The sequence below is a fragment of the Octodon degus genome, unplaced genomic scaffold (assembly GCF_000260255.1).
Source record: "Octodon degus isolate 3935 unplaced genomic scaffold, OctDeg1.0 scaffold00007, whole genome shotgun sequence".
NCBI classification, from domain to species: domain Eukaryota; kingdom Metazoa; phylum Chordata; class Mammalia; order Rodentia; family Octodontidae; genus Octodon; species Octodon degus.
The window spans coordinates 33,359,190-33,373,507 of record NW_004524583.1 but is presented as its reverse complement, the minus strand read 5'-3'; the positions used below and the strand labels follow the sequence as shown (position 1 = coordinate 33,373,507).

General features: G+C 44.6%; 1 protein-coding gene and 1 pseudogene across 10 annotated transcripts in view; both read left to right on the top strand.

Moving 5' to 3' along the window:
* Positions 1 to 14,318, top strand: part of Arel1 (apoptosis resistant E3 ubiquitin protein ligase 1) — a 67,388-nt gene that overhangs the window by 39,272 nt on the left and 13,798 nt on the right. For all 10 annotated transcript variants that reach the window (XR_002818564.1, XM_023703639.1, XM_023703644.1 and 7 more), the window contains 9 exons: positions 158 to 338; positions 526 to 773; positions 2,164 to 2,241; positions 3,353 to 3,494; positions 3,625 to 3,746; positions 5,016 to 5,091; positions 5,597 to 5,706; positions 6,700 to 6,879; positions 7,234 to 7,359. Coding sequence is in view for 9 of the 10 variants with exons in the window: in XM_023703639.1 (XP_023559407.1) it covers positions 158 to 338; positions 526 to 773; positions 2,164 to 2,241; positions 3,353 to 3,494; positions 3,625 to 3,746; positions 5,016 to 5,091; positions 5,597 to 5,706; positions 6,700 to 6,879; positions 7,234 to 7,359 (1,263 nt within the window). In the remaining variant the exon portion in view is untranslated. The remainder of the gene's footprint in view (positions 1 to 157; positions 339 to 525; positions 774 to 2,163; positions 2,242 to 3,352; positions 3,495 to 3,624; positions 3,747 to 5,015; positions 5,092 to 5,596; positions 5,707 to 6,699; positions 6,880 to 7,233; positions 7,360 to 14,318) is intronic.
* Positions 7,886 to 8,494, top strand: LOC105743495 (annotated as a pseudogene).

Sequence of the window (14,318 nt, the reverse complement as noted above, 5' to 3'; positions counted from 1 at the left end):
TCCACCAGGGGGCGGGGCTGGCTGGCATGTGGTGCTGGGGGATTGAACCGCGGTCCCTGATGCTTTGCCAAGCTAGTTCCAAGTAGGTGCTTTAGACCACTGAGCCATCTCTCCAGCCCGGAAAATTTCTTAAATATAGTTTGTTTTCCTCCTGTAGCTAGGCCCTCAAGAAGAAGAGAGTACTGGAGTTTCATTTGAGAAGTCAGTGACATCCAACAGGCAGACCTGCCAGGTGTTCTTGCGACTTACCCTGCACTCTCGGGGTTGCTTCCATGCCTGCATTTCATACCAAAATCAGCCAATCAGTAATGGAGAATTTGATATTATTGTCCTAAGTGGTGAGTTGCAAGTTGTGATGTAATCCTGTTCCTATGGCCATTTCTTCTTTGTGCATGTGCACTATTGACCTACCTGATAAATGTTCTGATGTTTGGACTATACTTGGTTTATTGTCCTCTGAACTAAATAGTGATAGTGTTTTTTCTCCCGACTCCTTCGTTAAACCTTACTTTCATTATACTTCAGAGAATGAGAGAAATACCGTCGAACGCAATGTGTCCACCTCAGGAGTGAGTATTTACTTTGAGGCTTATCTTCATAACGCTGCCAGCTGTCCCAGCACACCTTGGCACCTGCCACCCGTGCACGTGAGCTCTTCACAGCGCCGGCCCTCCACTGCTGCGGAGGAAGAAGAGGAGGACTCACCCTCTGAGGGCCATACGCCTGAGAAAGTGAAGAAGCCAAAGAAGGTGTACTGCTATGTGTCACCAAAGGTCAGAATCTCATGTTTGCCTTAGAAAACCTTTTCTTGAGCCTACATGTTACTGGTATTTGGTAACAAGCCACAAAGTAGCAGTCTGTCAGTAGGGCAATATTTTCCACTTGTAGGGGTTCTGGGATGCAAGTAGGGGCTACTTCAAGGAAAGCAGATTATGCGTCCTCTGCTGCTGCAGGTGTTTGGTTTGAACTAAACTGAATCTCTGAAGGTTCTGTGTCCTGTGGCACTGTGGAACACCGTAGAACACCTGCGCCCTTTGATTGCTTTGGGGGAGGTAGTAAAGGCATAATTCTTAGGAGTAGCAAGAAAAGCTACTTCTAGCTATTACAAACTTCTCACTGGAATAAATTCACTCTTTATCCCTTGTTCTATAGTGAAACAGTTTGATCTTTTGTTCTGTGATTTGTGAAATTGCTGTAAATGAATGTTGCTATCAGGCTACAGGATTAAAATAAAGAAATTTTGGCAAAGAGAAGAAGGTGAACTTCCCAAGACCCAGAGCTCAGAGGCACTTTGTATTAGAGAGTTTTTTTTTTTGAGTATTTATAATTTGTTATTCAGTCCTCATAAAAATGAAGCTGTTGAACATTCCTTTAATCTCATAACTGAAACTGAGTTCAAGTTCTATTGGAACATTTTTCTGTGTACCATTCTTCATTTTTAAAAACTAGCTTGCTTTTTTTTATTGAATGGCAATGAGGGAAATAGGTGGAGTGATGAGTGAAAGGAACCTGACTCTGAACTGGCCCTGGGGACAGCCTGAGCCTCCACATGTTCAGACAGTAGTTGTTGTGCTTTGGCTTTTACGTTAATGAATTATTTTTCTTTTACATTAATGGCATAAGGTCTTTATCTTTACATGAGATGTTCTGGTGAACTTGTGAAGCCCCCCAACACTGTACTTCACCTTCCTTGCACCCTCCCACAGCTTTCTGTCTCCCCAATTCTAGCAAGTCCTTGCTACCATCCAAGTAGGTAAAAAAAAAGTCAATATTGGCTGCTGGTACCCCATCTGTAGTCCTGGGATAAGTCATCCTGAGCAGCTTAATGGTGCGAGGGGAGTGTTCTTGCCTCATAAAGTGAAAACCTGATTCCAGGTATTTTGAAATTATAGGAAGACATAAGATTAAGATTTTGAAATGTCTCTAAAACTGGAGTGTCAGAGTAATATTTTTGTGTTTGGCTTTTTAAAGGTAAAACTGACATTTATTTTAGTACTGAGTAAGAGACCCTTTTTATCCAGGGAGGAAAAGAGGATATAGTAAGAAATGTAGACTGATACTCTAGTACTATATTTGAATCCCAGTATGCTGTATTTGAATTATACTACCAGATAGGAGCTTTTTATTACCAGTAACTTCATTTTCTGTATGTTGGTCTTCCAGCAATTCTCAGTGAAGGAGTTCTACTTGAAAATCATTCCCTGGCGCCTTTACACTTTCCGAGTGTGCCCAGGAACAAAAGTAAGTTGATTATTATGTCAGATCCGTGTGAACACACTTCAGCTCTGGAATATTAAAGCCTTGTCTTTTTTCCTAGGGGGCTTTCAGTGCTTGGAAGTTTTCCTGTACGTACAAAATTCACTTTGAAATAAAGAATCACTATTTCCTTACTAACTGGCCCAAAGAATCTGTAAATCCTAGAAAGACCTACAGGAAGAGGAGTTAGCAGTTCAGAGTACCTCACCAGTTACCTTTGGCTTCTAGGACTAAGTTTACAGAAGGAGTATTGGTGCCTATGGCCCAAACTGAATCTCCCAGTTTGATGAAACTCATTCTTTCTCCTATTTTTTTTTTTTTTTTTTTGGCAGAACCGGGGATTGAACTCAGGCCCTTGCGCTTGCCAGGGAAGCGCTTATTCCACTGAGCCATCTCCCCGGCCTCTTTCTCCTATTTTTATTTTACTTTTGGGTTCTAAACTTTTGTCTAAAAAGGCTTTTTTTGTTGTTGTTGTTATTTTATGTAAGTCTCTTTCTCCCAGCCAGTTTGGAGTAAATTTTGCTCTTTTTTTTCTTTTTCTTTTTCTTTCTTTTTTTTAAATATCCTTAGTACTTTCACCCTTCTTATATTTTGTCAGGTCTGTAGTATTGTCTGACCCTTATTTAAAGGCAATCTTTTGAGTTCAAATAATTTAGAATAAAATTTGAACTGTAGAATATTGAGGTTTAAAGTATGAGATATACCTGTGGTAGGCAGTAACTCAGAGAAAACAAGTTTATCTTGTTTCGTTGGTTGTCACAGGGTGGTAATATGGAAGATTTTTGTTGGGCTCAATGTCCCAACAAAAATGTCTTTTTCTTTTTTGGCAGAACTGGGGACTAAACTCAGGCCCTTGTGCTTGCCAGGCAAGCGCTTATTCTACTGAGCCATCTCCCCAGCCCCAGTTTGTCTTTTTAAGACAGGGTCTCTATGCAGTTCAGGCTGTTCTTGAGCTCACTTTGTAGCCTAGGCTGGTCTTGAACTCACAATGACCCTCTTGCCTCAGCCTCCCAAGTGCTGAGATTATTGGTGTGTGCCACCACACCTGGCGAGGGCTCAAGGGTTTTACAAACTAACTCCTTTTCTCTCCTGCTAGTTTTCGTACCTTGGCCCTGACCCTGTTCATAAACTCCTCACCCTGGTGGTCGATGATGGCATTCAACCTCCTGTGGAACTTAGCTGCAAGGAAAGGAACATTCTTGCAGCCACTTTCATCCGCTCCCTACATAAGAACATTGGTAAGGCTGGACAGGAATGTTGATTGGGAAGGTAACAACGTTAGCTCCCCTAGATCCATGAGCATATGAAGGGATTTTCCAAGTATCTCCTAAGAAGGCTGTAACCATAATGGAGCTTGCTCCTTTTCAGGAGGTTCCGAGACCTTTCAGGACAAGGTGAACTTTTTCCAGAGAGAGCTTCGGCAGGTACATATGAAGAGACCACATTCTAAAGTCACCCTGAAGGTCAGCAGACATGCCTTATTGGAATCGGTATGTAAAGTTTCATCTCAGCAGCTGCCAGTTTTCCAACCTCTTTCATATTTGCTTGTATCCTGAAAGTAGTCTTTTTTATGTAGCCTAAGTTGCTATCTTTACAATCCATTGGAGATTAGTTTTTTCCTGTTTAATTATCCTGACGGGCTGGGGAGATAGCTTGGCGGTCTAAGTGCCTGCCTGGTAAATGCAAGATCCTGAGTTCAATCCCCCGTACCACATGCTGTGCCAGCTCCAAAACCAGGCATGGTGGCCCATGCCTGTAATCCCAGCCCTGGGGAGGCTGAGACAGGATCACTACGAGTCCGAGCTGCATAGTAAGTGAGACCCTGTACCAAATACGTACATTACAAAAAAAGAATTAAAAAAAATTATCCTCACAACAGGGCAGATACTTAGAAGTGTGTTACTGAGGGGAAACTGGATAGTGTAGTGGGTTTCAGGTCTGTGGGGAATTAACACTTCAACAGTCTCCTGTGTAGGGAGGTAGAAGTAGTGGCTGTGGAAGAAAGTTCCTATTCTTGAATCCCTGGAATAGAAGGGCTCCTTGTTGGATGAAAGGGAAGTGATTTTTGTTGTCATCTGGTCTGATGGAAAAGGAACACCTAATGTGTGTCTGTCTCCGCTGCACAGACCCTGGCATGGGCCTGACGTTCCCCAGGAATGAGAAGGTCCCTGTACAGAAAGTGTTTGTGGTGTTCGGCTCCAGTAGGTGTGACTGGAAGCCACTTCTCGGCCACATTCTCCATGTGGTACGGCTCCCTGTCTGATTCTCGCCTTGAGCAGTACGACGGCTAGCGGAGGGCGGATAGCTCAGTGGCTTAAGCACCTGCCTGGCAAGTGCAAGGTCGTGAGTTCAATCCCCCGTACCAAAAAAAAAAAAAAGACATGTAGCGGATAGACGCTACTGAAAACCAGGACTCCTTGGTGCTCTTGTTTACAGTTTGCTGACTTAAGGTTTTTTTTTCTTTCTTTAACTTTGGCAAGAATTTTTTCATTGATATAAAATGCACGTTGTTTAAGACCAACTTTGGCTTTCTATTGAAGTGATAGTATAAAGGCAAATCATATTATTTTAAAAAAATTTTTAAGTTTCTTTCAGAGATATGTACATTTTAAGTTTAAGAGGCTATTATTCAAGCTTATCTGTGACTACTGTATCTCTTGCATGTAGTGGCTGGCTCAGCAGGCAGCAGGGGCAGCGTGCTGTGTGTGTGTCGTTAGCAGGCCAGTGTCTGACAGTTCCCTTCCTTTCCTGCTTTTCAGTCTCTGAAGGCCACTCGAAATTTCTCTATTTCCGATTGGAGCAAGAACTTTGAGGTGGTTTTTCAAGACGAGGAAGGTCAGTTTTAAAATTTCTTTTTTTCTTTTATTTTTTCTGTCTACTTGTATCCTCTGTGTTGCTCCCTTTCCACAGGGGAGGAAAAAACATCCACTCACATGCCCATTCCTCAAAACAACCCAACTTCCATATGTCAGGAAAGAAAAAAAAGTGTTTGCTGGCCATAAGGCATGGCAGGACTTGTAGAGCAGAGACATGGGAGGGAGCCGGAGGAGAGCTCCAGGAGCATGCGCCTGAGGGCCGAGTAACAAACAGCACACCCAGCAGGGTGTGCTCCGGCCTCTGCTCTCCTCTCCGGTGTTTCCATTAGGTTAGTGGTCATATTAACTCTAAGTCTACAGAAAGGGGTCGAATTTTTTACAGTGCCTACCATTCAGGTGAGCTGTAAAGGGGAAACAGTGAGGTAGTACTGTAGAGGAAATGCAGGAAGAGAAAGATGATGGCTAAAAGAACAAAGCGGTAGAAGGTCGACCCAAGTCACCTGTACTGTCATTGTACTTTTCAGCTCTGGACTGGGGAGGGCCTCGCCGGGAGTGGTTTGAGCTCATCGGCAAAGCACTATTTGATACCACCAGTCAGCTGTTCACCCGATTCAGCGACAACAACCAAGCATTAGTGAGTCTGTGACTTCCCATGGCTGGGTGGTAAATGTGGATTCTGTTACAATTAATACACAGGCGTTGAAGTTATGAAACCCTGGGAGTCTAAAAATCTGTGTCCTGTTCCTAATTTGCAGCTTACATTGTGAGCTAATAAGATTGCCTTCTCTTTTTGCCTTCATTATTTTATGAGAAAAATAAGAAAGTGCAGACAGTTGAATATTTAATAAAAAAGCAGTATAGTTCAGTGGCTGCTTTACTAACAGTAATTAAGCCACTTTCTAAAAAATGCCTGATGTAATTGATTACCGTACCAGACTTTTAGGCAAGTAGAAGAGTAGGCATTGGCTGAAAGATGGTCTGAGTTAGAGAAAAGGTGCCGTATCATTCACTGATTAACTTTCATATGCATCTAGGAACAACAAACTTACTCTGAGGTTATTTAGCTTGATAAAGGTTTGTTGTTACCTTTCACCTCCATTCACTTAGCATTACTCAGTGTGTGTCTACCAAAAGACTAATGCCATTTGGGGGGCTTTTTGATTCTCATGGAAACTCTTGCTTCTTTGGCATGAGAGGTTGGTTTTCTGCTGCTATAACAAATGCTTGAGATAATTAGCACGTAAAGAGAACAGGTTTGTATTGGTTTGCAGTTCTGGAGGCTTCAGTCTGACCAGTTGCTCCCCTTTCTTTTGGTCCTGGGGCAAGGCAGCACATCATTGCAACAGTGTGTGGCAGAACCACTCATCTCATGGCCAGGATGTGAAAGAAAGAGGAAGGCAGCAGCACCACAGTGCTCTTCAGGCGCCTGTGCCAGGGCCTCGGACCTTGCCCAAGGCCCCCCCCCTCAATGCTCATACTTTCTGCACACTGCTGCGGGCTGGCCACCATACCTTTAGTGCATGGAGTCATTCCAGATCCAGACTAGCGCAAGGTGGGGCAGGAAGGGCTTTCCAGAACACAGCTTGACGAAGCCTGGGCCAGACCTTCTACTGTCTTCCCTTGACAGGTGCATCCCAACCCTAACCGCCCAGCCCATCTGCGCCTCAAGATGTATGAGTTTGCCGGGCGGCTGGTAGGCAAGTGTCTGTATGAGTCCTCTCTGGGTGGAGCCTACAAGCAGCTGGTCCGAGCTCGTTTCACCCGTTCTTTCCTGGCCCAGATCATAGGACTACGAATGCACTACAAGGTAAGGTGCTAGGTGTGCATTTTCCACCAAGGGTGCCTGGCCATTAAATGGGATCATTCCACCTGAGCTGTTGGGTTTGTGTTTTGTTTTGCTTTGCTTTGTTTTTGGCGTTTTGAGACAGGGTCTAACTGTGTAGTTGAGGCTGGCATTGAACTCATTGTATTGCCCAGGCTGCTTTCAAATTCATGGAGATTCTCCTGCCTCTGCTTCCTAAGTGCTGGGATAACAGGTGTGCCCCACCACACCCAGCTGAGCTGATCTTTCTTAAGGCTGAAGGGATAATTGGCTGTAGCCAGTTATATTTCATTTGTAGGCAAAAAGTGTTCATGTTCTGCACTATGTCTGTCTCCTCAGTACTTTGAAACAGATGATCCTGAATTCTACAAATCTAAAGTTTGTTTTATCCTCAACAATGACATGAGTGAGATGGAGCTGGTCTTTGCAGAAGAGAAATATAACAAATCAGGTCAACTGGATAAGGTGAGAAAAAGACCAAAGCCTGTGTAAGTAAGTCCTGGTCTGTATTCCCAGCTCCTAAGGCAGCACCGTCTCTAGAACTTTCTGCAGTGACAGAATGGTTCCGAATGGCATTATTTACTTAGTACTCAGAACATGGCTAGCATGACTAGAAATTGAATTTCTCATTTTATTTTAAATTACATTTAAATTTAAATAAAGTCCTGTGTCTAGTGGCTTCGTTATTGAACAGTGCATCTTTAGAGTATTGCATTCTATACCATTTATGATTACAGTCATTTGGGGGCAGAGTAGCTGCTAGGGATCTAACCCAGAACATCACACATGCTAAGTACATGCTCTTCCACTGAGCTATATTCCTAACCCTGACCTCAGCCCATTTCAGTGGTGTAGAAGACATGTACCCATCTATCCCATGCATTCTTACTTGCAAGTTGATAAGAACAGAGTGATAATGAAAATGTTACTGCTCAAGCAGATTTGGAGAGGACAGCATTGTCTGTGTCAGTAAGTACCGCTGGTGAGGGAGATGATTCCTGCTGTAGCAGTGCATATATATATTTTTTAGATTTTGGTGTGAACTTACTGGCCAGAGATATTTTTTAAAGTTAAAATTTAAAGTAAATTAGTTGCTAGAAGTACAAGATACAGGGCTTTTTGTGGGTTTTGTTTTTTTTTGGGGGGGTGGTACTGGGAATCAAACTCAGGACCTTGCACTTACCGAGTAAATGGTGTACTGCTAAGCTATATCCCCAGCCCAAGATAGAGGTTTTTAACCTTTCTTTTCAATGCATTAAGAGAAATTAGTAGAATAACTATCTTGGAATGAGGAAGAGAAGCGGCGCTGCCTGGACAAGCGGACGCCGGCGCAGGCGGCCTTCGAGAAGATGCAGGAGAAGCGGCAAATGGAACGGATCCTAAAGAAAGCATCCAAGACCCACAAACAGCGTGTGGAGGACTTCAACAGGCACCTGGACACCCTCACCGAGCACTACGACATCCCCAAAGTCAGCTGGACCAAGTAGGCCCAGCAGAGTGTTCTGGAAGCTTCTCCCACTCCACCCTGCATCTGCCAGTACTTTTGGGAACCATCTCATCATCCTGGAACCTGATTAAAATCACACTGTGACTGTCCCTTTACTCCCATGTCAGTTTTCTCAGTAGCATGGAAGGGAATGCCCTAGTTAGGTTGGACTGGGAAGTTGAGGATTCTCCCAAGGTCGAGGTCATTCCAGGGTGACTGCCTCAGAAGACAGCTGGCTCTCAGTTACAGTGCCCAGGGGATGGGCTCTTGGTGAGAAGCCTCCAGTAGGGGACGCACCTCAGGCTGCAGCCTCTGCCACCTGACCAGCCCGACCACGAGGCCAGGGCAGACGTTGGCCTGGTCCGCTGCCCTTCCGCCAGCACAGTGCCCAACACCCGTGTCTGCTGCAGGGCCCTGCTGCCCATCACAGCTGTTAGTGATGCAAGTAGGCACAGCTTGAGGCCTGGGGCATGGGGACCTCTGCAGACTGCGCCACCTGCGCTGTGGTTGGCACAGACATCAAGAGGACAGAGGAACCAAGCACCAGGGCTGGGCTGCCCCCTGTAAAGTACAGAGTAAAGCAACACCTGTTCGTGATGTGCGTCCCCTCGCACCAACTCCTCAGCTGTTCAGAAGTGCTGCCTTCTGCTTGTTGAGCAGGCGCATGCTTGAGGTACAACATTATCACGGGGCCGTCACAGTTCTGCCGCGGGCTGCAGCTGAGCACCACAGAGCCAAGATGACAGCTCCTGTCCGGAATCCACGGCATCAGAAGTGGCCTGGATTGGAGATCCCCTGGGGCTTGGGATATTGGGCACGCGTAACTAGGTATCAGGAGAGGGGGACCAGATTTAGACAGTTCGCTCCTGACAGGCGCCTGTCTACACGGCCTTCAGGTGGTTTTACGGGATGTTTTTATTAGTGGATTCTGTGATACAGGATAAAAATAACATTCATTGTGCTGAAAAAAAAAAAAAAAAAAAAAAAAAAAAAAAAAAAAACTATCTTAACTATCTTCTGTCGATCTATCTTAATCTGTTTTTCCCTTCCTTCTTTTCTTTTTCCCATCCCAGTTTGTTTTCTTTCTTTTTTTTTTTTTTTAACCGTAAGACAATTTTTTTTTCTTTTGTGGTACTGGGGATTGAACTCAGGAACTTGCACTTGCCAGGCAAGCTCTTATTCTACTGAGCTATCTCCCCAGCCCTTCCCAGTTTGTTTTCTTTTGGATAACTCCCATTTTACACGATCTGTTGTACATTCTGGCTCTCATTAAGCTCCCAGCTCTTCACACTCGGGAGGCAATATGATGCCTGCATATGTGCATCTGGTCTATTTCACTTCTGAGTATGGTCTTGAGTTCCATCCATTTAGCTATAAAAGTCTCCAGTTTGTCTTTCTTTATGGCTGAGTAGTACTCCATTGTATAAAAATACTGTCTTTTGTATCCATTCCTGTTGATGCACATTGGGATTGTTTCCAAGATTTATTTACTATAAATTGTGCTGCTATAAACATGGGTGCATATATATCACTGTGGTAGGATCTTGTTAATTATTCTGGGAAGATACCCAGCAGAGGAATAGCTTGGTCAAATGGGACCTTCAATCCTAGGTTTTTGAGGAGTCTCCACACTGATTGTACCAGTCTACACTCCCACCAACAGCGCAGAGTTCCTCTTTCTCCACAACCATTGATGTTAAGCCATGATGTTAAGCTGTTCTTTCTGGGGTGAGATGGAATCTCACTGTTGTTTTAATTTGCATCTATCAAGTGACCAATGATGTTGAACATTTTATCATATATTTATTTGCTGTTTGTATTTCTTCATCTGAGAAAGTGATTTCATCTCAGATGCCCATTTTTTGATTGGGTCTTTAAATTTGGGAGGTCTGATATTTTTGAGTTCTTTATGTGTTCTCAATAATAATCCCTTGTCTGAGGAACACTTGACAAGCATTGTTTCTCACATTGTGGATTGTCTCTCCACTCTGTTGGTGATTTCTCTTGATGTGCAAAAGCTTTTTAATAAGATGTGTTTCCAATTGTTCCTGTGTGATTGTCCCTATGGGGTTTTATTCATAGTCTGCCTGCACCAATGTCTTCAAGAGTTTTACCTATTCTTTCTTCTAGTAGATTTAATATTTCTGTTTTAATGTCTAGATCCTTGATTCACTAGAGTGGATTTCTAACAGGTGGTCAACTTACTACACCCAGCTGAATTAAACTAGCATGGTGCTCGGTACAGGAGGCCCACCTGAAGATTGTTGCCAGTAGCATAAAGGCAGAACAGGAGAATCAGTGCCTTGACACCGTTAGGGATGCTCTTTGGAGAAGCTTTTGGAACTGTTGGAATCCTCTAGTTCTCTTGGGCTGTTCTGCCGGAGGGCCTTGTCATGCTGGCTTTCCCAGTGAATTTTTGTTTTGCTTTGACTTGTTTTGTTCTTGTTTGTTTTTGTTTTTGTTTTTTTCTGGCCAGCTCAGCCCACACCAGGGGCTGGTGCGGTGTATGGTGCCAGGGATCAAACCACTGACCCTGCACATTTGTCTAAGCTTGCCTAAGCAGGAGCTTTAGACTGCTGAGCTATCTCACCAGCCCTCCTGACAAACTTTGGAGAAGATTTGGTCCTTGTCTTGAGCATCACGTTCTGGTTTCAGAGAGGAAGATGGTGCGCTGCTCAACCTCATAAAGAGGCTTGTCACATTGGCTTTCCTTATGGGAATTCAGCTGGGTGGAGCTTGGGATCTCACTGTTGCTGAACAGGGCTGTGGTACCTTTGGGGGAGCTCTGGTGCTTAACCTTCAGCGCTGCTTCCTAGCTCCAGTTCAGATCCCTCAGCCTGTTAGCACAGATCCTTCATCTGGCTGGCATAGACTTTCTGGCTTCCACCTTTGGGCCTTTCTAGCAGAGATCCATGAAGCGGGCCTGCATGAGATTTTGTTGTGGACTCTAGGCTCTCAGCTGCATTCTTTAGTGTGGTTAGTTTTCCTGCACTTGTTGTATATAATTCATTGGGTGATTCATTATAAAATATTATAAAAATGTGTCCTGTATTATGTTATATCCCTTGAAAAAAAAAAAAAAAAAAAAGCCATGACAAAATTTGGTACCAGAGAAGTGGGGTTGTTGCTATGGCTAAACCTGACCATGTGGATTACAAGATTTTGGGAATGGTTTATGGGAAGAGATAGGTTCGAGATGTCACCTACAAGAGAAGCACAGAACAGCTTTAGCTGAGCTCAGAAGACCAGAGGCTGATACAAATCCTGCCTGTAAAGACCAGGCTGCGGAGGTTTCTTCTGAGAAGGACTGTATTGGTTGTTGGATTCCAAATGATTTGTGTTATGGCTTGGCAAAAAGTTTGTCTGAATTTTGCTTGTGCCAAGAGACTGCCTGAGGGCTAACCAAATAGCTCAGTGGATTAAAGCGCCTGCTTAGGCAGGCGCAGGGACCATGGTTTGACCCCCAGTGTGCCCTGATGGCCCTGCCCCCGGGGCACGCTGAGATAGCAACTGAGACTGGGCATGGTGGGGCGTGCCTGTAACCCCAGCGCTTAGGAGGCTGAGAACAGGAAGATCACTACAAGTCCAGTCTGTGTAGTGAGACCTTGTAGACTCTACTAAATACATTAAAAAAAAGTTTTTTAAATATTGTGGGTATCAGTAAACCAAATACATACAGCTTGCTGAGGAAAATAAAAGATATATATATGCAAAAGACAATATCTGCTCCAAATTCACAGGTTTCCTAAAGGTCACCCCAGAGGGCCACCTGCTTAGAAGGGCATGTAGGTAAGACTACAGATAGTAACTAGGAAACAAAAAAGTTCCAGAGACTGCCTGAGACTAAAGTTAAGCATTGTGGACTGATTAATCTTTCAAAAGAAATTTCAGAGCAGCTGAATATTGAGGCAGTGGCATGGCTATTGTTGGGGCTTTTAGTCAGACTTTGGTCAAGAATCAAGAGCAGAGAGCCCAGCAGGATGATTTAAAATGTTGTGAGTTTGACCAGAAAGAAAGCTCCAATAAAGCTGTGGAATGCAAAGATGGAGCTGGGAGGATCTCGATTGCTGGGAAGAAACAAGAAAATGGGAAGGATGGCCTGAGGGCGTCTGTAGAGGTGGCACGTCTCCGCCCTTTGCAGTCTCAGAGCTACAAAGGTGAGGGAAAAGCTGCAGAGCCCCATGTTCCAGAATGGCGGTGGTGGCCACACCAGGTACCAGAATGGTGCCGGCTTGGAGAATTTCTTCCTCAGGATCAGGTTCAGAGTGCTCAGCAGTGCAGGCACTCAACCCCTACAGCCAAGAAAGAAGGAAGCCTGGCTACTACACATGGCGGCACACCTTGGAATCATCCACACGGCGTTAGTTTTAGATGCTTGCAAAATGCAAGAGTTCTGGTTAAGGCTTCCACAAGGTCTGGGAGGCTAGACCTTGAGAGAACTAGACCCCGAGAGGGCAGTGTGTAAAGCTGTGAGAAGCCTATTCAGTGGAAACCCCAGAAGTCTGGAAAAGCCAGGAATGTGGATCATCTAAGGGAAACTGCAAAGTGGAGCAAAGCCAGCCTAAGAGAGAGGCCTTGGGAGCTACCACTAAGAGTGCCATAGAGGTGGAGCCACGTGGAGCACACAGTTAGTCACAGATTTCTTCGGATGTTCCACATGGAACTACAGGACTTGATGTTTGCCCTGCTGGATTTTGGACTTGTGTTGGTCCCGGTGCTTTGTAGTCCCCTGTTGTTTGTACCTTTTGGAATGGTAGTGTTTATATTGTGCCATTGAATGTTGGGAGTGTTTAACTTTTCATTTGTACAGGGGCTCATAGAGTCTGCTTTGATCTTGGAGAAAACTTGCGACTTGGACTTTTCAAAAGTGCTGAAACTGTTGAGACTTTGGCAACTCTTAGAGATGGGCTAAAATGCCTTTTGCATAAAGGGACATGCATGAATGAGTCTTTGGGGGTCCAGGGGTGGAATGTTATGGTTGATGTATATGTCGTGTCCCATCCCCCCCCCCCCCCCATGCAGTTATGGAGAGTGTTCTGGAGTTTGTGATTGATTCTTTATCCAATACTAGGATTATGAGTGTGAGTGCCCTGGGCAGACACTCTGCATTACAGCGTAAGGAGGGGAGCGAGGCCAGCTAGCTGCCTGACCTGCTGCCATTCCCTTTGCTCTCTCTGCTCCTTGCCATGTGTCGCTCTGCCTTGGAGCCAGCTGAGTATAGACAGAAACCTCCACTACCTGTAAGCTAAATAAACCTTTCCTTCCTTAATTTGGGGTGTTGGGTACTTTTTCCCAGCAACAAGGGAAGAGTAACTGAGACATTCACTTTGAATTTTGTTTAGTCCATAGTAAAATATATGGGTCCAGTTTTAATCTTTGGCATGTATAGAGCATTTTTCCAGCACCATTTTTTTGTTGTTGTTATGTATTTAGTACAGGGTCTGTAGGGTCTCACTACACAGATTGGATTCGTGATCCTCCTGTTTTCAGTCTCCTAAGTGCTGGGATTACAGATGTGTGCCACCACATGCAGTCTCAGTTGCCCTCTCTGTACCCCAGGGAATGGAGCTGGTGGCATACTGGGGATCAAACCCTGAACCCTGGTCCCTGGTCCCTGCCACACCAGGGATTGAACCCCAGTCCCTGCATATGCCTTAAGCAGGTGCTTTAATCCGCTGAGCTATCTGGCCATCCCTTCCAGCACCATTTATTACAAATGCTTTCTTCAGTGAATGTGTTTGGCACCTTTGTCAAAGATCAGGTGGCTGAGTATGTCTGGGGCTATTTCTGCATCCTCTAATCTGTTCCACTGATCTTTTTTTTTTTATTTATTCATTTGTTTGTTTGTTTATTTATTTATTTATTTATTTTGTGTGTGTGTGTGGCCAGCTCAGCCCACCAGGGGGCGGGGCTGGCTGGCATGTGGTGCTGGGGGATT